The sequence below is a fragment of the Sporisorium graminicola genome, chromosome SGRAM_10 (assembly GCF_005498985.1).
Source record: "Sporisorium graminicola strain CBS 10092 chromosome SGRAM_10, whole genome shotgun sequence".
Lineage (NCBI taxonomy): Eukaryota > Fungi > Basidiomycota > Ustilaginomycetes > Ustilaginales > Ustilaginaceae > Sporisorium > Sporisorium graminicola.
Genome location: NC_043720.1, coordinates 234,293 through 258,220, shown reverse-complemented (window position 1 = coordinate 258,220; position 23,928 = coordinate 234,293). Strand labels below are relative to the sequence as shown.

At 57.7% G+C, this 23,928-nt stretch overlaps 6 protein-coding genes across 6 annotated transcripts; 4 read left to right on the top strand and 2 right to left on the bottom strand.

Moving 5' to 3' along the window:
- Positions 1 to 101: 101 nt before the first annotated feature.
- On the top strand, positions 102 to 3,395 carry EX895_001150 (uncharacterized protein; the record flags this gene model as incomplete). The annotated part of the gene is made up of 1 exon (XM_029881750.1): positions 102 to 3,395. The coding sequence occupies one exon, from the start codon at positions 102 to 104 to the stop codon at positions 3,393 to 3,395; it is 3,294 nt and encodes a 1,097-aa protein (XP_029741838.1).
- Positions 3,396 to 3,876: 481 nt separating this feature from the next.
- Positions 3,877 to 8,091, top strand: EX895_001149 (uncharacterized protein; the record flags this gene model as incomplete). Its single annotated transcript, XM_029881749.1, has 1 exon — positions 3,877 to 8,091. One exon carries the CDS (start codon positions 3,877 to 3,879, stop codon positions 8,089 to 8,091), a length of 4,215 nt encoding a protein of 1,404 aa, XP_029741837.1.
- Positions 8,092 to 10,718: 2,627 nt separating this feature from the next.
- Positions 10,719 to 14,093, top strand: EX895_001148 (uncharacterized protein; the record flags this gene model as incomplete). Its single annotated transcript, XM_029881748.1, has 1 exon — positions 10,719 to 14,093. The coding sequence occupies one exon, from the start codon at positions 10,719 to 10,721 to the stop codon at positions 14,091 to 14,093; it is 3,375 nt and encodes a 1,124-aa protein (XP_029741836.1).
- A 214-nt stretch (positions 14,094 to 14,307) lies between these two features.
- EX895_001147 (uncharacterized protein) lies at positions 14,308 to 16,389 on the bottom strand (the record flags this gene model as incomplete). The annotated part of the gene is made up of 1 exon (XM_029881747.1): positions 14,308 to 16,389. The coding sequence occupies one exon, from the start codon at positions 16,387 to 16,389 to the stop codon at positions 14,308 to 14,310; it is 2,082 nt and encodes a 693-aa protein (XP_029741835.1).
- A 319-nt stretch (positions 16,390 to 16,708) lies between these two features.
- Positions 16,709 to 17,632, top strand: EX895_001146 (uncharacterized protein; the record flags this gene model as incomplete). The annotated part of the gene is made up of 1 exon (XM_029881746.1): positions 16,709 to 17,632. One exon carries the CDS (start codon positions 16,709 to 16,711, stop codon positions 17,630 to 17,632), a length of 924 nt encoding a protein of 307 aa, XP_029741834.1.
- Positions 17,633 to 17,808: 176 nt separating this feature from the next.
- EX895_001145 (uncharacterized protein) lies at positions 17,809 to 23,292 on the bottom strand (the record flags this gene model as incomplete). The annotated part of the gene is made up of 1 exon (XM_029881745.1): positions 17,809 to 23,292. One exon carries the CDS (start codon positions 23,290 to 23,292, stop codon positions 17,809 to 17,811), a length of 5,484 nt encoding a protein of 1,827 aa, XP_029741833.1.
- Between the last annotated feature and the right edge of the window lie 636 nt (positions 23,293 to 23,928).

The following is a 23,928-nucleotide window of genomic DNA, read 5'->3' as shown; positions in this document are numbered from 1 at the left end:
CCTCGTCGCCTGATTGATCCAAGACCCCTTGCTGCGCCCGCCACTCTTCTGTCCGTCTTCGGCTACTTCAGAAGGCACCACCATCCCCCTCCTTCGCCTTGATGGCATTGCAAAGCAGACAATCCGCACACGGACAAGAGCAGGCCTCGTCTTCTTCCAACCTCGATTCGGCCTCTTCTACCTCCTCCACGCCTGTCCCACAAGCATCCCTAGCTTCGCCCTCGTCTTCACATTCACTGCACGCCTCATCCTCAAGCACAGTCGACCACGCCAATCTTGGCACAAGGGAACATCAGCACACTTTCACCGCCCAAACCGATTTAACGGATCGTTCATACTCGCCAGCATCTTCAGCGCAGCTCTCCGACTCCTTAGATCCAGTCGCTTCGTCATCACAATTGTCTTCATTGACGTCGTCGCCTGACGCCGTGCTTTTGCATACAACCTCCACCGTCGCAAATGCGCTAGATCACCCAACGCCAGACTCACAACTTCGTCTGCGCAAGGCAGCGACCCCCCATACCTCGGATACCATCGATCAACCGCAGAAGCAGGACAACATGTTTGGCAGCACTCCTCACTCATCCTATCTGCCGCTCAATGCCCGCCGGCAGATTGGTCCGGCCACATCATCTTATCTTGCATCATGGATTGCCAAACACAAGGCGTTTATTATCTTCGTCCTCGTGGCTACCATCGTTTCAGTCCAGATCTTGCTCGTCGGTCCTGTCGTCATGGACATGGAACCCGTCAAGAAGTTCAGGACCGAGGGCCTTCCAGCCATCAAGCCGCCCAAGTGGTTCCAGCCCTCCGCAGAATCCGCCGACTCGTGGTTTCCATCCTTAGGCGACAGCAATGCTCCCGTCACGGTTGAGGAGCTCGGCCCCAACTCGTTCCCACCACCGCTGAGCGAAATCAGCTTGACCGGCGTGCCACAGTCACAAGCCACGCTGTACAAAGACTCCAACCCACATCGAGGCGAGCTCCCCACCTACCTCGAAGGTGTTCTCAACCGAGACCCTGTCCATCAACCTCCACCATGGCCACAGAAGGCACCTTCCATTTCACCCGAAGTATGGTCGACACGACTTTGGGAAGATCGTTCCAGCACCGAAGCTAGCGACGCTGACGAGCCTGCAAAGCAGCCGCTGGAACCAGAGTGGCGCGACGCACACTGGGCCGGCTGGCACCCGCCGCTCGACGAGCTTTCTCAGCCAGCTGAGCCCTTCGCCAAGATCCAATTTGCTTTCGAGGATCCTTCACGTCATTCGGGCCGCCGCAACGACCCCGCACGCGACGAACTCATCGCTCAGCGTCAAAAGATGGTGCGCAACGCCTTCATTCACGCATGGGAAGGCTACAAGAAGCATGCATGGGGTCACGATGAGCTCCGCCCCGTCTCCAAGACGGCAGACGACCCCTTCAACGGCTGGGGCGCCAGCATCGTCGACGCTCTCGACACTCTGCTCGTCATGGGTCTACCCAAGGAGTACGATTTGGCACGCCAGCATGTTCGCGACATCGATTTCCGTCTGGTCGGCGGATCTCGCAGCGCCTATGGTAGTGCAGATGGACGCATTCCAGTCTTTGAGACTGCCATCCGCTACCTTGGTGGCTTCCTGTCGGCGTACGACCTCAGCGGAGATGTGCTGATGCGCCTCCGTGCCGAAGAGCTGGCGCAGCTAATTCTTCCGGCCTTCGACACGTCGACCGGTGTTCCAAATGGCCGGATCAGGATGGTCGAGACGCCCGAGCAGCCGCAGACGCGTCCGCAGCAGCAGAGCAGCGTCATTCTCGCAGAAGCCGGCAGTTTGCTTCTCGAGTTTACTCGCTTGTGGCAGGTGACGGGCAATCGCACCTACTTTGACCGCGTCCAGCGCACCACCGACTGGCTCGATCGCAATATGACGGCTGCAGGACGCATTGAGACGCTCTTCCCAGCGCAGCTCTATCCTGAGCGCAACATTTCGTATGGGGCCATCACGTTTGGCGGCATGTCGGATTCATACTACGAATACCTCATCAAGGAGCACCAACTGCTCGGTGGACGCTTGAAGCAGTACAGCCGCATGTACTCGGCTGCGATTGAAGGCGCTAAGAAGCTGCTCATCACGCGCATCGATACCGTGCCAGGCGTGAGCCTTGTGACGCTCGGCGAGCTGGCTAATTCGAAGTACACTGCCAAGCTGGAGCATCTGGCCTGCTTCACCGGAGGCATGCTGGGCCTGGGATCGCGCATCATGGCGGCGGAAAGAGCGGATGATCTCGAACTTGCCAAGGGCATCACGGGCACCTGCTGGTGGGCTTACAACAGCTCCACTACCGGGATCGGGCCTGAGAACATGATCTTCTATACCAACGACGACGATGATCGCTTCGAGCTTGTCAGCCTTTCTGACGAGACTTCGCGGCGAGGCAAGCCGCGCGGCAGTCCCATTGTCGGTGTGCGAAGCGTACAGACCAGCTACTTGAATCGACCTGAGACCATCGAGTCGGTTCTGTACATGTGGAGGATTACGGGGGACACAGCGTGGCAAGAGCGCGGATGGCAGATGTTCGCGTCATGGGTGACGCACTGCATGACAGATGTTGGGTTCAGTGCGATCTACGACGTCAACCGCACTCCGGCTGGCTGGGCTGATAGCATGGAGAGCTTCACGTTTGCCGAGACGTTCAAGTATTACTATCTACTTTTTTCGCCACCCGACCTCATCTCGCTCGACGAGTACGTGTTTACGACGGAGGCGCATCCGTTGTTGGCGCCAAAGAAGGGCAAATGGGCAAGGGCGGGAGAGGGAAGCAAGAAGTTTTGGGATGCCGAGGCGGGCGCGGAGGCGCATCTTCCGCCGCCCGGATCGGGGATCTACCCTGGTGGTGAGATGGGCCAAGTGGGTGGGTTGACCAACAACCAGAAGCAGATGTTGTGGACGCAGTGGCAGACCAAGAACTCGGCCAACAAGATTCGTGACCTGATCAACGGCTTGGGTGGAGACGCGCTCAAGAACAAGTTGCGCAGCTTGGTGGAGCGGGTGGATCGCACCACGACCTCCAGTAGCGAGGCGAGCGAAGGGGAGGCCAGCGCAGTGGCCACGGAACCCGAAGAGATCCAGCTCGATACGCGCCAGGACCACCTGCTCGCTTCTGTAGCCGGAACGTCCATCTTCCAAGCGCAGGATGGCACGCTCGAGGTGGAGTTTGCGGAGAACACGGATACAGCAACACAGAAGGCAGTACTGGAGCATCTGGAAGCAAACTATGCTACCATTGACACCGATTCTGCTGCGTTGATCTTGCGGTCTGTCGATGCGATTCTGGCAGCGGACGAGGAGGCGGAGCGACAAAGGCAGCAGGAGGCAATGCATTTGGCTCGGCTGAGGTCGAAAGGCGTTCGCTAGGCGGTCTGCGCATTTGTTTTATTGACTAGACAGCATATACATATGGATGCATTTCAAGCATCATCAAGGATCTTCGTCTATGGTTTGTGTGAGAGTCTCCATCAAGGGAGAGGAAGCTGATGTTGTGAGGTCAAGCAATTTTGTGTTTGTGCGTCCGCTGCAATCGAGAGAGTGCACGGTTCACAGTGGAATTCGAGTCGAAACGTCAATTCGAAGAAGCTCTAGTAACGGACCCTGAAACAGAACACCTCGCTACGATCCGCTGTGCTATCGCTCTCTCACCGTCACCACCACCTCCACTACCCTCAACATCATCGCCCTCGCTCCCAATCTTCGCTCTATAACCAGCAAGATCGTCCGCCGTTTCGATTAACTGTCGTTCTGTCATGTCGAGATAGAGGGGTTGAAGCCTTCTCCTTGGGACCATCACTTTCACGAAAGCATCCAGCATCAGCATCGCTTCTCTGCATAACCAGCTCCCATGAGCGATCTACGCATTCACGCGGCACTTTCGCCGCGTGTGGCTGTGCTCTCCAGTCCCGACGTTGACCGTGTCATTCAGCTCAATGCAATCCCGGATCTGCCGACGCTCTTGAGACCCTTCGAGTTTTCAGTGGAGCGTCTTTCAGTGCGCACGTCACAGCTGGAAACGCGCATCTGCGACCGCTTTCCTCTTCGCTTCGACCCGTACTCGCTCTTCAACTCGGATGCCGCACGCGCCATCGGCTCGCCGCAGTCGCAAGCAGCGCCAAGACCGTCAGCCGTGGGTCAGTCCCACGAAGAGTTGCTGGATCGCGTCAATCATCTCATCGCCACCAACATTAAAAAGTGGGATGCTCAAGTGCCGCGACCAGTATCAACAACCAGCGAATCGCAGCAGCAGCAGCAGCAGCAGCAGCAGCAGCAGTCCAAGGGTCACGATGACGATGACGAGCAAAGAGAGGACCGAACCCAACAACCTTTGGACGATATGCTCGAAAAGCTTCGACGAGGCTCGCTCCAAGAGTTCGCTCCTTGGTTTGACGCCGTTCAGCAGCTCGTATTTGGTCAGAGGACGATCGCCAAGCACGAATCGTTTGGCCATCCTGTTGCGGTTCTCCTCGCTGTCTCGTCGGCTTCACCGGACCCCATGAACGACTTTGCAAAGCTGTACGAAGCCACGTCCCAAGCTTCTCCCTTCCCGGGCCACCCTTACATCAACCCAGACACGCTCAAGTACTATGTGCTCATTCACGACGTCCGCACCTCGGGTACCGACCTCGCCAGTTCCAAGGAGATCTTGGAGCAGGTCAAGAAGACGTATGGCCTGCATTGCTGCATGTTGACAATCAATAGCGCTTCCGACGACCGTGCCACCCCGCCGGCCGAGCTGACTTCACTGTGGGCACCGTATCTGCCCTCGATGCCAACGTCGCCTGCACCGACGAGCCCGACACCAGGCTCGACGTCGTCGAATGTGGCCGCGCTGCTTGACGAAGAAGACGTCAAGCGCATAAAAGGCTTCATCCGCGAGCTGACCGCTCAGTCCATAGTTCCCTTCATGGAGAGATATGTTCAGCACATGGGAGACCACTTGGCCAACTCACGCAAAGGCCTCACGAATCGGCTGTTCGGCGCATCTCGCAAGCTCTTTGGCGGTGTAGCGAGTGGATCGAGCGGCGATAAGAGCGGAGGAGGAGCATCAACCCCGGGCGGCCTTGCCACGTCTGGCGGCTACGACCCGCACCATGACTTCTACCCATGCACCTCGATCGAAGCCCAAACACGCCGGCTGGCCGACTTCGCCTTTACAATACGGGACTACAAGCTGGCTGCTTCCATGTATGACCTCGGGCGCAAGGACTTTGCAAGCGATAAAGCGAATCGGCACACCGCCGGTGCCACCGAGATGTTCGGCCTGTCGCACTTGATGATCATGTACACTTCACGCAGTGCACCCATCGACGTCGACAGCTACTTGGCCCAGGCTTGCTGCGAGTACGATCTGCGCTCGTCTGCTCGCGGTTCTAACCCCTCGGTGGAAGACAACCTCGCTCTGAGAGCGACGCTGCTCTACTACGAAGCCTACCGGATGCTGGGCTACATGCGACCTGCACCAGCGGGGTTGCTGCGCATGTCTCAGCGATCCGATGAGGTGCTGGCGCCGCTTCTGCTCGAGCAGGCTGCATTGGCGTGTCTTCAGTTGAGACCGAAGCCCTCGCTGCGCAAGTTTGCATTGTATCTTGTAACGGCAGCCCACAAGTATCAGGCTTGCGGGCAGAAGATTTTGTCGCTGCGATGCTATGCTCAAGCTGCCGTTGTATATCGTCAGAAGGGCTGGGCGCTCATCGAAAATCATATCGAACACGAGCTGGGCATGCAAGCGTATAACGAGGGCGATTCGGACGCTGCAGTATCGCATCTCATCAAACTCATCCGCCCGAGCGCCAACTCGAGTAACGAACATGAACGCTTTTTGCAGGATGTGCAAACTGCGTACAAGTACTCGGGTCAGGCGGGACAAGGCAGCGGCTCATCGGCGCTGGGCCAGGGAATCAAATCGCTCGTTCTGCCCTTTCACATCTTTGACGCGGCGGGCGCGGTGTTGCGCTTCCTTCCAGAATCGAGCGCATCGGCAACAGCAACGGTGGAGGACACCGTCTGGGATAGGCTTGAGGAGCAGCTCGTGGAGCATGGGTTGAATGAACGTACGCTGCCGGATGGGTCGAAGAAGCGACGCAAGCAGCCCACGAGCCAGACGTCGACCCAGGCAAGGCAGGTGCCCGTGCGGCAAACGTTTTGGCTTGATGTCGAGGTCCGTAATCCACTGGGTGTCGATCTGACCATCGACAGGATACGTCCAGTGTTGAAGATCGACAGCTCCTCGGTCGAAGGCGACCCGGATGCTACAGAGCTCGGCGAGGACGACTTTGAATCCGAGGACGCAGGCCAGTGCGCTCTAGGTCCTTTCCAGTCTCGCAGGATCAGAGTAGCGCTACGCGTCAACAAGGAAGCCAAAAGCCTTCGCATCGCTAGCATCCGATTCAGACTTGCAGAAACGATCGATCTCAGTCAGCCCCTGGACAAAAAGGGGCCGCGACTCAACAAGACCAAGGAGCACAGGACGTCGATCGTATACGGTCCGGATCTTAGCTTGGCCATCTCAGTCCACGGCCCTCGTCCCACGCTGACCGCAAAGATCCTCAATTCGCCTCAGCAGATTTTCGTTGGGGAAGCGGTGCGTCTCAAAGTGCTGTTGAAGAATGAAGGGGGTGTGCCGATCGACGATCTGCGGGCGTTGTGCGACCAGCCTGAGGCCGCAATTTTTGGTGGTGGAAAGGATGCGGTCGGAGGCCAAGAGACGATGCCGAACCATCTGGGTGCGGCTGTTCCGCGAGGTGTGCTCGATCTTGAGGGGCACGCAAAGCTGGAACCGGGACAGGAGGTGGAAGTTGACCTGATGGTAAGAGCGGTCCGCACGGGAGACGTAAGCCTCGCCTGGCTGCTGCCCTTTTCGTCGGAGGATGGCGAGACGTACCTTTCGCGATTGGCATTTTTCACGCGTGCAGTGCCTGCGGTGCAAGTAAACGTGCAGACGAGACCACCCCCCCGCACCGCATGCTTGCACGAAGTCACGATTGAAGCACAGAACTTGTTGGATCACGACGAAGTGCAACTGCATTCGCTGTCCGTTCTCAGTCCCCGCTGGACGCTCGTCAGCGACTCCAGCGAGGTGGGTTCGGTCGTGATTGCGCCAAGGCAGATCTGGCGTGGTCGAGTGCGCATCGAGCAACGCGAGGGTGGTCAGGGTGGTACGGAGGACGAGCAGTATACTGCGACAAAGCTGCAAGATCTCCTGCTCAGTCGAGATACTCGCAGACCTGCGCCGTCTGACATCAAGATTTCGCTGTCGACGCAAGAGTACGCTTCCGATGGAGCTCACGCTGGTATGGGACCGTTAGTGCTTCACACGGAGGCACGCAAAGTGTGGCGCACCAAATCGTTAGCTGCCGTCTACCGCACGATGGCAGCGCGCGATCGTCGAGCTGCATTCACGCTCTGGGAGCCCCGCGATCTCGACGTGGTCGTACAGTTCAGCGTCAACGCCCAAGGTGATCCTCCGACAGCAAGGCGAAAGGGGCAAGTGGCGGTGTACGCTCTGCAACCAGGACCGCTGCGCAGCCAGATCCGAGCGATCACGCACCCGCCACAAGCTGCAGCCAAGGGCGGCGCGGGTCAGATCCGCAGCCTCTACGCCGAGACGATCAAGGAGAAAGCGAGTCTGTTGGCAAACATCCTTTCGAGTCGCATCAGCGTGGACCAGTGTCCCGTCATAGTGCATGTCGAGTCGTCCACATCCTCACAGGCGTCGGTGACGGAGAAGTATAGGTTTGTGGTGCGCAACTTTTCGGATCGCTACACGGCAAGTGTGCGGATACAGCTGGTGGACAATACTTCTGCTGCATTGGCACCGGGTCAGGGGGCGGCAGAAGCGGCGGTGGTGCAGGCTAGTTCTTCGGGAAGCAGTGTCTGGGTGGGGAGGAAAACGCTCAGGTGCACGTTGGAGGCTGGGGGCGTGGCAGAGTTGGTTGCGACGAGGAAGGGTGGGGTGGATGCAGGAGGGGTGAGGTATGTCGTCGACACGCAGTCTTTTCTGGGTAATGGCGAGGGAGAGGGGTTGGGAGAGCTCGTCGGGCGGTATGTCGAGCATCACTAGTACCGAGGTTTTGACTGTAGCAATGAAGCCGAACCATGAACTGTCGCAGGTGCGAGTAGCATGCCAGTTTCTCTCCACACCATCAGTTCGGGAATGCAAAGCAGAACGAGCAAGCGGCAGCATCACAGTTTATACAGTACAGCCGTGGTGGAGAATTCTCGGGAAGTTTTCTGCGTTGCTTCGGTGCACGGGTTTACTCGCACTTCCAAGGCTGCTAACTGAGTCTAGAACTGCCACCCACTCCCTTCTTACTGTGACGTCGGACCCCCCCCCCCCCCCTGCTGAGCACATGCGGGGCGTCGATGCGGCTTCTCATCGAAACGGCAACGAAGGAGGCTCCAGGATTGGAAGTCTGCCCCTCTCCTCTAAGCAGACCTTTGATGCCGGTGTGATCCTGTCTGGCGAAGAAAGAGGGAAGAGAGAGAGCCCTTGATGCTAGGCTAGAATATCAAATTGGATTTGTTTTGCTGTGTGTGTGGGTTTTATTTATTTCGATTTTATTTATTCAGCGCCCTCCCCTTCCCTTGTTCAAGAGCATCGTTCAGAGAGGGGAAGCCCTAGGGTTTTGTCGTCGGTGCACCTTCTACAGTATTCTGGCAGCACACCTTCGGAACGTCGAACACACCGCCACTCACAAACTTACGTCGCTGACTGGCTGTCAGCCAAGATACTGCTTTGCAGTGAAGAACAGATGCAAGAATTGTCAAGTGGGGAGAGAGAGAGGCGGGGAAGCAAACAATACTCGAAAGGCGCGATGATCACCACTTGTCGATGCTTGTGGTCACTTCCTCCCTTCATGCTGCATGAATCAAAGAATGGGTTCTCTTGCAGCCCGTCCAGCTCAGGTTCTGGCTCTTTTCTGAATGGTCTTGCGGAAAGATAAAATAAAAGTATATATTGCTGCGAAAAGGGTGCTACGCGGTCGAACTCTCGCGGTGTGTTCCTGTTTTCGATGTCTCGGGCTCTGCCACCCGCCCGTCCTTCAGGGCCGAGGACTGTCGTTCTTCCTTTCGCCCTCGAACTCTTCCAGATCAGCGAATGCGACAGGTATAGGCTGCCTTCGGAGCAGCAGTACACTCTCGCGTACTGCCAAGCAGAGCGACACACACGCGCGCTGAAAGGTCGACGGAGGAACAAACTTAAACGTCGAGACGATGGCGGAGACTGGACGCAGCTTTTGTCTCCGCTGCGTGGCTGGGTGGCTGTCTGGAAATGAATTGACAACTCGTGAGCGAGTCTTGCGTGGGCTTTGACCTGCCGCGAAGCAGAGAAGGCTGCTGCTTTCCCGCGGCAATTTGACGCCCCCCGATGTTTCCCCTCTTTGGCTGGGAGCCATTTCGTGTCCCGTGCTCTTCTGCTTGCCGCTGCTGCAAATTTCCCCCACGACGAGGGACGCACTTTTTCTTGGGGTTGGATTTTTTCTTTCTTTCCTCCTGCACCTTGGCACTGGCACTGGCTTTGCACGAGTCAGACCCGTCTTTTGGCAGCAGCTGCAGCAGTTCTTCTCTCTCGCTGTCTTGCGCTGTCTCTCTCTTCTCTTTCGCTCTGCAGTTTGTATTGTTTGCATGGCGTTCACCAGCCGATGCACAAGGCGATTTTGACTCGTTTAGTCAAGCTGGGTCCTGCATACCGTATGCCAAATTCTTCACTTTGCTCTTGCTCGTCATCGACCGAAGAGGGTCTGCCCACATCCTCCATATCCTCTGCATCCTCTGCAGTTGCCAGGCCGTCTTCATCTCGACCCATCCGCCGCCCATTCTTCGGTCACCTTCGAGCACAGCCGCTTTTCTCGGTGCTGACATCACGACTTGCCTCTGCTTCTGTGACAACGGCCGTAGTCACCGAAAAGCATCAACGACCGCTGCACGAAGCTCGCTGTCTCCTTCGCGTTCCTTCGAAGACACCAACTCGCGCGTTGCAAGAGACGACCTCAGACGACTGGGAGCTTAACAGATCGAGAGTCGCCGTGTGCTCTCACAGGTCTTTCCTCTTTTACACAGTACCGCACGCCAGCCCTCAAAAAGCTTAACTTTTCTCTCCAACAACAGGCTCACCCTTCGAGTGGACACACTTCATCCAAGTCCTGGAAGTAAGCTCACAGCGGCTGACAAGAGTGCCTTGACGAGAGGGGGTTTCAACTGTGTTGCACTGCATCGCATCTTCCGATTGCGATCGTGGGACCGCTGTAGAGCTTGGTTCATTACATCCCTTCTTTTGGCAAACACAGTCTTCACTGCAGCCATTCAGTGCAGCCATACCGTTCGGCTCCTCCGAATTCAACCATCAGCAGCGCTCGAAAGCGATCGCCACTTTCGTTGCTCTCTCGCTGAAGCTCGGTCAGCCAACCTCTGCCGACTCTGCAAGGACCAACGATTTCTAATTACCTCTCCTCACCTTTGACGTCAGCATCGCAACTGCACACTTCCATCGTTGTCGCTGACATCGAGAGTAGACCATCTCAACCAGTTTCTAGCAGTCGACAGGAACGACATTCGATTCAGTCTGCTGCTCGCCATTTCAGTTTCACTCCATCACACTTTGATCCAGCGACTTCCTCTCAACAATCACTGTGATCTCGCCCACGGCAGACAAGCCAGGTCTGTCTGACGGGCGCTGTCACGCACATCATGGCTCCGCTTCTACTCAAAGTCAAAGGCAACAAATCCTTCAGCCCCTTTTCCAACCTGCACGATGAGGAATCGCTCACACGCACCTGGAGGGTATGCACCAAGGTCGCCGCCCATCTCGAGCAGGGCCAACGGCTCGAAAATCTCAGTTGGAGACTGTGGTACCTTCACGACCTCATGGTGGAGAACGACGATGTCAAGAGCAGACGCGACTTCAAGAAGCTTTCCAAGAGCACGGGCGAGAAGCTCGATCGAGACAAAGGTCGTGCTATTGCCGAACTCACCGCTCCTCCCTTCCGCAAGACTGATTCAGGCGAGGCGCTCCGTAAGAAGGCAGTTGAGCGTCAAAAGCTGCGTGCGCTCGCGGTGGCCAAGCTCCAGGGCAAGTTCCGCAACGGGGCAAAGCAGAGCATGAAGGACATGCAGTACACGTTTGCGCTCGATCCGACGGTCAACTTCAAGCAGACCACTGTCGGAAACAAGGACGCATCCAGGGAGTACGCGCAGGCGCAACGTCAGAACGGTCCCGTCGGCACTACCAACAAATTTTCGCTCAATTTGTCGCCTCAGACATCCAACAGCGACACACGCAGCGATGCGATGGAATTCGGTTCAGACACCCAAGCCGATAGCGCCATGGTCGTCGACACTGGCGCCTCTTTTGATCAGATCATGGCCAGCGCTGGAATGAGCGATATGGGCAATGCCTCGGGCGGATACAGGCTCGAAGACATTGAAGCGGCCGAACGGGATCTGCTGCTCAACCATCACATCGACCTCGACGCTCCTCTCGACAGCTTGCTAGCAGGACTGGGTAACATGGAGGATGTGCAGATGGATCTTGCGGATCTGGGACTGCGCGTAGGCGACTTGCCCAACTTCAATGCTCCTTTCAACCAGACTTTGGCTGACCTGACGTCGACGACGCCGCCGCCGCCGCAGCAGCAGCAGACTTCCTCGACTGCATGTTCCACTTTGGCAGGCCCCAGCAGACAATCCACGGGTCCCGCCAAACTGAAGCAGATCAGGAGGAAGAAGACCGACCCGCAGCCTGCAAAGGTGGCTTCGGAATTGGCAAGGAAGAAAGCAGAAGAATTCAGAACTTTCCGGAAACTGGCGGAGCAGACGCAGCGCACGCATATCCAAAATACTTCGAGACCAGTCTCGAAGGAGCCGTCTCCCGACGAAAGCGTGAGCGGTAGCAGTTGGAGCGGTGGCAACGTCATCGACGGTGGTCAGAGCGGCGATGCGCAACCGGACTGGCTCGCTTCGGCCACGTCGCTGTTTGACGCCAATCAGGGCAACGCTTCGCTATCGCAAAGCTTGCCTGAAGGCGCGCATCTGCCTCTGTCTGGATACGGCAGCATCGCCAACACGCAGAATGCGCGAAACGGCCTCCAAATCGACACGTCGGCGGGTGCCATGCAACCGCCTCCGTTTGGTGCGAGAGGCACGTCGGTATCGGTGCCCACCACTCCGTTGCTCGGACCTGAAACTGGGCCGTTCCAGGGTGCCGACCGCCCGGTCGACTCGCTTTCGGCGCCTTCGTCACCCACGTTGCGGCCGACACTGGCCAATATTGGCCGATCTGGATCGAGCCCTGGTCCTTCCACTAACGCTGGCACGGCGAAGGCGGCGATGAAGCGTCATTCGACCGACAACTCACTCACCGGCGGCGGCGATGGCATGCCAAAACCGAAAGGACGGGGGCGACGAAGCATTGCAGGCTCGATTGCGTTCACTGCGATCAACCCGGACCTCAACAAGCGGCCGGAGGGTCTACCCGCGGGGAGCAGCACGCCCAGTGCCGCATTTACCTCGGGCAGTGCTCACCCGACACAGGCGCAATGCACCAACTGCGGTGCTACGTCAACTCCGCTCTGGCGCCGCGATCCGAACGATCTGCTGCTCTGCAATGCATGCGGTCTGTATCTCAAGCTGCACAAGACGCCGCGTCCGAAAAGTCTTAAGAGCCACCACAGCCATTCGCACTCTGGTCACATCACTCCATCGGCTACACCGGGAGGCGCCTCCGCGCCTGGCTCGAGGGCGGGATCACCGTCGCGCCCTGGCTCGCCAGGTGCAGAGGATATGATGTCATGCTTCAACTGCGGCACGTACACGACGCCGTTGTGGCGCAAGGACGATGCGGGGCACACGGTGTGCAATGCGTGTGGACTGTATCTGAAGCTGCACAACGAGCATCGGCCGGTGACAATGCGCGCGGATGTGATCAAGAAGCGCTCGAGGTATGATGAGAAGAGGGGCCGGGTGTCGGCGGTCAGCTCGAGGCGCACGTCGCCGCAGCCGCAGGGCGCGACCGAGGGATCAGCGGCGTCGAGGGTGGAGGAGTCGATGGCGGTGGACAGACCGGCGGCGGCGAGGGCAAAGTCGCATTCGGTAACGTTCAGACTGCATGGGGATGTGGAGGGGGCCGAGGCGAGTGCGGGTGGCGATGCGGTCTCGGTTTCGGCGCCGGGGTCTGCGAGGTTCCCGGAATCGGGATGGCCGTCACTGGGGCTCGGTGGAGGAAACAGTGGTGGTGGAGATGCGAATCTTGCGACTCAGCTGAACGATGCGTTTGCGACGGCGGTAAACCGGTTCTCGACTGGCGTGCCGTTGCACCAGCAGCAGCAGGGGGCTGGTGCGTCACCCGCGTCTGGCGTTGGGTCCGGTGGGGCCCCTGATGCGCGGTTCGGCTGGGACGTGTGGTCCCAACAGCAGCAGCCGCAGCCTCCCCAGCAACAGCAACAGCGATCAGGCCCACCGTCAATGTCCGACTCGAACAGCACGCAGGAATCGTCGAGCGCCTCCGCCTCCGCCACCTCGCCTCCCATCTCTGTCGCCCAGCCCGGCCACACGGACATCCAGACTCTGTCGGCTGCGTTTTCGGCGCACCCGGCGCTGGCGTATGCGGTGCACCAAGCTGCCGAGAAGTTTCCCGCGTTCTTTGCGCAGAACCCGTTGGGGGCCACGGCGTCGGTCGCTGCGGCTGCGGGGATTCATGTTCCGTTTGGCGCTGGTGTTGCTGCTGGATTTGCAGCGAACGGCGGTGGTAGCAGTGGCAATGAGGGTAGTAGCGGAGCGGACGAGGTCGAGATTCCGGTGGATGTTGTCGGGGGCGTAGGCACGCCGAGCAACTTGGGCAATGGCAGTGACAGTGTGATGCTGGATCTGGCGGGGACGCCGGGTGGGATGAGGCCGGGGAGCAGCGGCGGCACTGCGAATGGGAACGGGATTGGTGCCAGGAGGGATAGTGATTTCGGGCGGTTGCTGGGTGGTGCTGGAAGTGGAAGTGGTGGTAGTGGGGGCACGGTAGGGTCAAGTGTGGATTTGGGCGAAGGGGGCACGCCGCAGGCCGGGAGCTGGTGGTGATGCCAAGCGGCTAGAGACACAGACGCAGACGCAAACACAGACACAGGGGCAGCTGTGGTCGAAGAAAGACCTTTCCCTCGTTCCCACAGGCAGGCTCATTTGCGTTGTCTTTGTAAAACCGATGTACTTTTATAACTTAACTTACGACTCGCATACAGTCACAACGAGCATTCTTGACATCTCTTGCCGCTCGACTTCTGCGTCTGGTCTTCGTTCAGAATCGCTGGCACTTCCAGAGCCGACACAGCTCGAGCACGCGTCTCGACCTCAGGTCGAACGCGGCCACTGCGTCGTCGAAGTTTCTGGGTGCGTCTGTGTGCGGATGCAGAGTGTGGGAGCGATAGCACAGCTCGACGGCGGACTTGTTGCGTGCGGAGGCGTGGGCGGCGAGGCTGATTTTGGCCGCGAGCCCGGTGCCCAGGCGTCGTTTGGCGTCCGAGGGCGGGAGCGAAGGGAGGAGCGGAGGGCGCGGAGAGAGTGCGAGGTTGGTCAGCGAGATGACGTCGCCCGGTTGGAGTGGTGTTGGTGTTAGCGTGGTGGCAGGGGTGGTGGTGGGGTCGAGGTCGAGGCCGAGGTCGGGAAGAGAGAGAGCGGGGTTGGACCAGTCGCGAGCGATTGCGCCCCAGAGGACGACGGTGAAGAGGCTTTTTTCTTCGGGCTCCTCGACAAGGCTCCACTCTTCCATACTGTCGTGGTCGATCAGTCGTCGGATGGGCGACATTCTTCCATCCATCACCACCAGCTCCAGTCTCTCTGTTTTCCCATCTCTGCTGTCACTCGCATTCTGCTCCCGCGCCGCCTCCTCGAACGCTCTACTCACGCCCCTCCCTACGTCACCCCTCGCTGACCGAGCCGCCGTGTTCGGTGCGTCGACAGCAAACCTGTTCCGCACGCGCTTCACCTCCCCGACCTCCTTCACGACCACCAGCAGGTTAACTCTGGAACTCACACCCCCGAGCGCCGCCGCCCCGTCTGCGCCGAACCTTGCCGCGCGCGGCGTCGACGACGAAATGTAGTGCATCGGTTGTGCGAGGATGCGCGACAGCGGCGTAACATGCGCGAGCGTGAAATGCAGTATGGGTGGTGGGAGAATCGAATGCTGCTGCTCGAGCGACGCCTCGGAGGGGGCGGCGCGGAATGGCAGCGAGTCGTACGACGCTTCGTACGCGTTCATTGTCGGCAGCGTTGCGCGGATTGATGACTCGCCGCGGTCGTTGTGTGTAGGAGCAGCGGCGACTGTAGATGGACAAGCATGCGTGGGGGCGGGTTGAAGCTGGGTACTGGGTTCGTCGTCAGCGAGTGCATGGTTGGTTGCACTTGCGGCAGTGATCGAGTTGGATGCTCGAGGGGCGGCGCGTTTGGAGAAGAACGTGAAACGACAGGTGGCTTGTGGTTCCCCTGCTCCGACGGCGGCGGGAACAGGCGGTCGAATCTGCAGCGATGATGCGGACTGCGATGCTGGGTTTGTGTCTGCCGACACTCGTTCTGGTGGTGCTGCTGTGGAAGAGGTGGAATGGTTCGCCGCTTTTGCTGCGGCTACTCGAGAGACAGGAATAGCAGCAACAAGTGACAGATCGTATCGATGACTCGACTGGTCTGTATCGTGTCGACTTTGATCGACTCCAGCATTGCTCGTGTGCTCCGTCGCCAAGCATGGAAGTGTTGCGTTGGTCTCGTCGGCTACAATTGATCGACGGACGATGCTGTTGCTTGTATCCGCATGCTCGTCGCCGCTATCACTCTCTTCGCCGAGCACCACTCGACTCTTATCCGCTTCCACTTCCGTTCTCCCCTCTTGATCGTAGACATGTTCCTGGCCGTCACTGCTACCTTCACCGCCAGCCCTTGGATTCTGCGCTTTGAAAGCGAAACCACGTCGTTCTGGCGTCTCAACGACAAGCACGGGGCTTCGTATCCTCACCCTCTTCAGCGCCCTCCTCGCATCCCCGCGATCGATCCCTGCACCCGCAACGGACGCATCGACCCCATGCAACACCTCCCACGGCACACCCACGGGCGCATCAGGCACTTCAGACCGCGCGATGGATTCGTCGTCTTGCACCGAGTCGAAGTGCAGCACCTCCTGGTGCAGGTCTACTGAGTCCGGCACAATGACCTCCTGCTGTTGCGATACATTGTGTGACGGAGCGCGTGTTTCGTCGGCTAGGATACGGGCGGGGCGGTCGAGCGGCGGATGTGAGGCGAGGGTGAACGTGGTTTGACGTATGGAGTGCGGATACGCGGCTGTGGGGAAATGAGAGAGGTTCGGTGGCGGGAGGAAGACGAGGCTGCGCATGTCGGGTGGCCAACGTTGGAAGATCACATGGATGCAATCGAGCAGTGATGAGTGATGATCGCCAGAGATCTCCCTCAGAGAGTCTCTAGAGGGCGACGGTGGGACGGAAGGGCAGAGAGTTTGGTGTTGGTCTCGAGCAGAGACAGTCGGCTCTTCCGAAAACTCCACCTTTTTTGGCGTTTGACTTTTTTTGAGCTGCATAACCTTGCATCTCGATATCCGACTTCCATCTGTTCCATCACCATCTTACCCTCCCTCCCTCCCTCCCTCCCTCCCTCCCTCCCTTCTTCCTTCCCTCCTCGTCACACTCATCGTCACAATGCAAGGCTTCAACATGGGCCGCTATCGGCCACCAGATGCCGACCCGCGCACTGCGTCCTTCAACGCCACACGCCACCCGCTCGGCAAGCGCGCTCGCCACCTCGCCTCCCATGGCATCCTCACCGTCCGCTTCGAACTGCCCTTCCACGTCTTCTGCCTCTCGTGCTCCTCTCACATCGCCCAAGGAGTGCGTTTCAATGCAGACAAGAAACAGGAGGGCGAGTATCTCTCCACCAAAATCTGGGGATTTACGTGCAAGTGCCCTCACTGCTCGAGCAAGTTTGAAATTCGAACGGATCCGCAGCATGCGCAATACGTTGTGGAGTACGGTGTCAAGAAGCAGAATCAAGAGTGGGAGCCGGAGGAAAACGGTGGCCATCCTGTGTTCGACACTCAGAAGAGGACGGATGATGGCGGAAGAGACGCGTTTGCGCAGGTTGACAAGCAGACGAAGGAGAGCGCTAAAGCAAAACAGCGCGAGCAGCGCGTTCAGGAGCTATTAAATGCACAGGAGCAGTGGAGCGACCCGTACAGCCGCAACGCTCAACTGCGCAAGACCTTTCGAAAGGACAAAAGGAAGCGCGTCGAACAGCTGGAGAGCGATCTGCAGGTAAAGCAGCGCATTGGGTGGAATCACGACAAACAGTTGCTCGACACTTCGCCGGCCACCGCGGAACGGGATAGGCAAGCTTGGAGGGATGCGAAAGGCTCAAGTAGGGCGAGCACGTCGAGTAAAAAGGTGATTGAAGCAGGCTCATCGAACAAGGGAGGAAGCAAAGCGACATCAGCCGCGCAGAGGCTGCGTGCTACGTTAGTGGCGAATACGATCAAGAAGAAGGATCCCTTCTTGAGTCAGATGCAGGCGCAGAGGCAATCTCGCTCATCCACTTCGTCGCCTCGCTCATCGTCCAACCATATCTAAGCCAATGCCCAACTCCTACGGCAGCATGCAACCATTCGATACCCCACCGCACACCACGATACCACCCAATCACACAATTGGAAGCAAAGATTAAACAATTCCTGAAATGATTAGCCACAACCAAAGACAAAGACACACATTCTATCGTGATCCGTGCTCCGGCCTCCTTCCCCTCTTTACCCTTGCGCATTCGGCCGTCGACAACTCGGCCTGAGCAGTTCATATCTCTTGCCCTTCTTGCCACCTCCCTCTTCCTCCTCCACATCAACAAGCTTGAGATAAAGGTACAGCTTCTCCCTCTCAAACTTGACCACCACGGGATGCAACGACAACCACTGAAGCGATCGCACTTTGAACCTCTGCCAGCGTGTGTCGGTGGCATACCCGTCCATGCGCTGTTCCCATCGATACGCCGTGCGCACAATGACGCTGTCGGTCGAATAGGCCGTGCCACCACCTGTGTACTGTGAAGGCGTCACCGACGGGTTGGCGGTCAACCCCCACGATCTGTCCCTGTCGTGACCCTGAGCCGCACCTTCGCCATCATCAGCGCCGATGCGCAACGGATGGTCGTCGATCGTCGAAAAGTCGCGCCGCGTCGCCTGGGTCGCATCGTGCCCCAACCCGACTTTGATCGTCGCTGCTCGACGCAAGTCCGAATCGACAGGATCCATAAACGGGTTTTCGTCATGTTTCGGATCAGAGATCCGCCCTCCTTTGCGCCGCTGCTGTGCTTGCTGGTCCGACCACCCTCGGCGTGAGTTGAGCACTCTACCGTCATGATGACCGGCAAAGACAATCTCGTTGAGATAGAAATAGATCCGATTCAGCATTCCACGGTTGAACGGCCCACCCTTGGCGCCCTTTTTCTTCCACAGTCCGCGCTTGTGCAGGAACTGCTCCAGAGCCTGTCGTGGCATGGGTCGATAGGCAATCGACGTCGGATACTGCGGCGAGAAGCTGCGTCTGTATTTGCGAAGGTGGCTGTAGTCGCTGCTGTTGAGTCGCCAGATTTCGTCAAATAGGATCCACCAAAAGCGATGCACAGGCGACCGATTGATCGCCGCCAGTCGCTCGTACATGAGCGTGATACTGCCTTCGTAGAGAACCGGTAAGTTACGCATGCTTCGTGCGCAGCCCGTGTCGACCAGCGCCATGCGTAGACCAAGCGGGCTGAGTCCGTCATTGTCGAACACGTCGGTGAGGAACGAGTAGGGAAGCACGCGCTCCTTCCAGTGTGCTTCGCGTTGGAAATGGCGTCGATACTTGCTGAGCAGCTTCTCCACCAAGGGCGCCCGCTCAAAGATGAGCGTTTCGTTATCTTGCAGGAATCGCGACAGCGTGGCATTCATTTCAAAGTCTTCCGTGAGACCAAACGCTCGCGAAGCACTCACTTCGACCCGCTTTCGAATCATACTGATGCCTCCAGAAGCATCCTTCATCCTTCCTTCTTCGTATACGATCGAGACTTCGAATCCACCGTCGAAATTGTAGCCTGCCCAATCGAATTCGTGTCGTCGCTCGATTTTGACCGTACCTTCGACGTACGAGATCGGCGTTGCCAACACGTACTCCGACTGTCCACCGCGGGCTGCGGGAAGCACGCCAAACCGCGGCAACGCCCGTCGCCTCTCCGACATGCGTCCAAACATCTTGTCCACAAACGCCATGCCGCTCGTAGGATCGCCAATTTGAACGTTGGACACGTAGGGGCAAAAGACTTTTTGCCCTTCCAAGGCGCGCAGCGCCTGTCGCACCATCTTTTTGCTCGTCACCTTGGGATCCGAGTTCTGCTCGATGTACGCTTCGAACTGGTCGATGCGCGTCAGCGTGACCGTATATTTGCCACCCTCGTCGTAGCGAATAAGCAAAGTCGCCGGGAACGGAACCAGAAAGGCTTTGCCGAAGAAAGACATGACTCCAGAGGGAAACGGAGGCTCCTGCGGCCGCCAGTATGCATCCGGTCCTGAAAACTCTCTCTGAATGGTGCGCATGAGCTTTTGACGATAGATGCCTTCCTCGGTGCGACAAATGTCCACTTCAGTCCGGTACGCCTCGACGCCGATCTGCTTGACGATCTTGAGGTTTTCGATGTGACGCTCGGCGACAGAGCCCTGGAAATCAATCAAGTACGGCGGCCACTTGTCCTCGTCCGACACAGAAAAGGCGATGACCTGTTCCAGCGGCATGTGATACTCGCGGCCGCACAGGATGATGATCGAGAGCGTTTCCTCCCACACGCGACGTTTGATGTGCTTGGTGATGTCGAGCACGGGAGAAAAGAGATCGATCGTGTAGTCGACCCGGCTCTGCCACCGTTTGACCTGGTGCGCGACAAACGACATGCCGATAAGCGCAAAGTAGATGTTGCCGCTGTACGTGAACCCCTGAACAATGTACAGGATCGTGGTGTTGTACACGGTGGATCCTTGCACGTTGAGCGCCACGAGCAGTCCAATCGTCGCGGTCAGCACATAGCCGACACGCGAGACCATCTCGGACCGGTTACCAATCTTGTCGACGAACGGCTTGATCATCACATGCACTGCCAGCAGCGACGCCATGACTGCAATTAGCGTGCCCTGCTGCACAACGAGCATGGTCCTAGTACGGAAGGAGCGGAAGAGGCAGTTGTCCTTGGCCAGCACGCCGATGATCAACAGATTCGACAGCTTGAACACCATGATGTAGAATGGCTTGTAGTAGCCCCACTTGCGATGGTACGAGTTGTACAAGAAATTGAAAGGCGACTTGTCGCGGTTGAGGAGACGATGGTAGTAGGTCTGCATCTCCTCCTCGCTGCGTTTACGCCCGAGCTCGTTGAATCGACTGACGTGGGGCAGCATCTCCTTGATGGTCATCATGAGTTTGTAGGGGTACCAGAGCGTGTAAAAGACGATGACAAGGACCGCCATGGGCACGATGACGTAGGCCCAATTGAACGAGTCCTTTCGCATGGTGGTGGTGTAGCAAAAGTCGAGTGGAGCGCGCCAGATGTCAGGATCACCCAGCAAAGCGCCGGGAACAGGATCGTCGATGCCGCCCTTGTACGGATTGGGTACGGGCCAAAAGTCGCTCGACCAGACGAGCGCATCGACGGCCAACTTGCTGAGCGGAAGATACAGCAAACCCAGCAAAAACACCAGGCACGTGTTTGCAAAGCGTGTGCCTCGAGAAGCGCTTTTGTAGATCCATCCCTGTGAATCGTACCCCTCCACGGTCTTGTTCGGGTTGTGAGCCTTGGTCATGCGCCAAAATCGCCAGAGAGCCAGTCCGGTGATGACGACCCACACGATGAAGAATACCACCGCATAGCCAAACACCGAAACAAGGTCAAAGCCAAGCACAGCGGGGAGCGTCTGCAGAAGAAACTTGAACACTTTGCTGGTGGTCGTTGTGGGATCGCTGCTGTCAAAGTAGCGCTGGTAATGAAGCTGGACCGTCATCATCTGGAAAAGATCACGCAGCGACTCTAGACGGAGGATTCCAGCGGCGAACGTGCTGCCTTCAACGCCGATGACCATGTCGAAGATGATGCCAAGCCATCCAACGGACCAGATGCCTCCTGGAGGTTTCCTCGGACCGATGGCGTTAGACTTGAGTTCGTCGAGATTGTTTTCCTTGAGGAGCATGAGCGGCGGGAACATCTGCTTTCGCGTCACAGGATTGGAGCGCGTGGACAGCTTGCTGGATACACCTTCGGAGGGCGGTTCAGAGATGGAGCTGCGAAGTCGACTTTCAGATAGCCTGGCCGAGATGCGGCTCGCCACTTTTTCGGCTTCAAGCGCATCGTCAGCTTTGAGGGTAGCATCATCATCGCTGTCCAGGTGGCGCTCCTCTTTAGGGTCGACAACAGTGACATCGTCGAGGTCATTGTCAGGATCATCCGCTTTGCCTAGGTTTTCATCACCAACTGCAACCGCAAGCAATGGATCCGCAACCTCCTTGTCTGACTTGTTGTTGCGCCTGGAGCGCTTCGACCTGGAAACGTGCGAGGTGGGTATCTCTTTCGATCTGCCACTGCGACGCCGAAGCCCCTCTTCTCTCCTCGAGATGATGGCAGAGTCGACGCTGGACGTGTACAGCACAGCTGGGCAGCTGATCTGACCGCCAGCTACTTCTAGCTGAGCAGACTTGGAGCTGATTCGTGACTGTCCGACCCGTGATCTTGGGGCGTAGGAGGCGCCGCTGCTTAACTGTGAAGACGGTGCAGAGATCGAACCAGCTTCGAGGAATGCAACGTCGTCCAGCCCGAAGAGCTGCTTCTCTTGGTCTGTGCAAACCAAGTGTGAGTCCGTAAACATAGGCTCGCCAAAGATGATGGGATTCTTGAGGTACTCTTCAAGCGCTGGAAGGTGGATAGGAGCTGCGTCGGGCTTGAAGACATCGTCAGCTGATACGGGAAGCGTATCGCCATCGACGTTGGAGCACACCATATTCCGAGCCATTTCGTCGGCCAGAGGTCCTTTCCATAGTGTGGCCGGAGCTCGTGTCAGGGATGGAGGGAGCAAGGGGATGCTGCTCGGATCCTCTGCGGTCCAGGTCTCGTTTACAGCGGGTGATGAAGTGGGCAAGTGGGAGCTGGAGCGCTCGGGTATAGGTGCTGCATGGTCGGGGAGGTTGCTGCGGAAGGAGGAAGGAAGGTATCTTGTTGTACCGAGCGGGATCTTGGCATCGAGGTCAAAGATGTGAGCCGTCGCCGAAGATTTGCCCAAGCCTTCTTTGAGCACGCCGGGCTCCAGATGCTGTCCGTGGCTCTGTGAAGTAGGCCTTGGCCTTGATTGACTGGGTGTAAAAGCATTGGGCCTTTGTGATGGTTTGGAGAAGCTGTCGCGAGGCGAGGACGGCGACAGCGACAGCGAAGGGGCTTCTGGGATAAGTGTCGATTGGGACAAAGAAGCATGATCGTTGTGAGTTGGACTCGGTTGGGTATATTGAGGGGTTGCTGCCTCAATCTGAAGGGGCGATGATGGCGTCCGATTGGAAGAGCTAAGAGCGCCTAGAAGCGGAGTCTTGGACGCAGCGGTATCGACGGTGGACTGTGGTGTGTTTGTTGTGCTCTCGCTGACAGGAGAGAAGGTGGAGGGCGATCGAGGTGGCAGCTCGAGGCCAAACGAATGGCCTGATGCAGACAAGGGAGAGACTGGAGAGGGAATAGTTTGGGCTGGTTGGACTGAGCGAAGCGGCACTAGATGGCGCTTTTGTCCTGACCGAGCCGGAGATGCTCGCTTCGGGTCTGCAAATGGATCGGCTCCTCTCGGGGATTCTGGTAACGTAGATGACTGATGTCGTGTCGCCGCACGCAAGGGCGAAGGCGACAGACGTGCTTGATCTGGGGGCAGACCATATTTGGGCGTCCAGTCAAGAGGTCCGAGGGTGCCGTTGATTGCGTTGACGGCATTTGCGAGCAAAGCACGATGGGCGGGTGCCGCTCCGAACTCGCTTTGTTCTGCAGCTGAGAGAGCTGAGACCGAAGACGATGTTGGCAGTAGAGCCGCGGTGGATGGTGCTGCTGGAGGGGCAAGAGTCGGCTGAGTCTCCCATCTGGATACGAGCTGTTGGACACTAGCAGAGCGAGGTGCTCTGAGAGAGAGGCTCGACGGCCTTGGCGGTGTACTGCGCTTGTGGTGACGACTGTCCTCTGTCGTTGGGGGTGGCATTATCGGAACAACCGGCGAGACGACCTTTCGCTGCCAAGCTCGAGAAGCTGTAAGGAGCTATTCCTATAAGATCACGACATGGAAGAAGCGACTCTATGAGAAGAGCTGGAGAAGAGAATAGGTGATGGTCCGAAAGGACGATGCTGGGGAGCAAGGAAGCGGGGATGCCGATCTTAGCATGAATGCAGTGCAGAGTGAAAAGGAAGAACAGGAGAATGCAGAAAGTGCATGTAGCTGCATGGCTACGTGACTGCCATACGCCGTGGCCACTTGAGAGAGACAAACAGTTCACAATAGACGAGACCCGTTCCACGAATCAGGCACCGAACGAGCTAAGTCATGGGGGATCGTCGGTCTCAACCACAGCACCAGCTGCTCGGTTGAACAGAATCATCTCACAAACCAGTCGGAACCCCGCAAAAGGAATCGTCGACTCATTGACCCGACAGTGACAGCAAAGTGGGAGAGCAATCCTGACAAACAGCATTGCCGGAAAGCGAGAGGAGCTGCTCACAAAAACAGACACAACACAACACAACAACACCTAAGACACCCCTGCACCGATGATCCGCTCATGCACCCCTGCTGCAAGATGAACTTGACTCGTTTGTTTTCCCAAGTCTCACTTACTCAGGG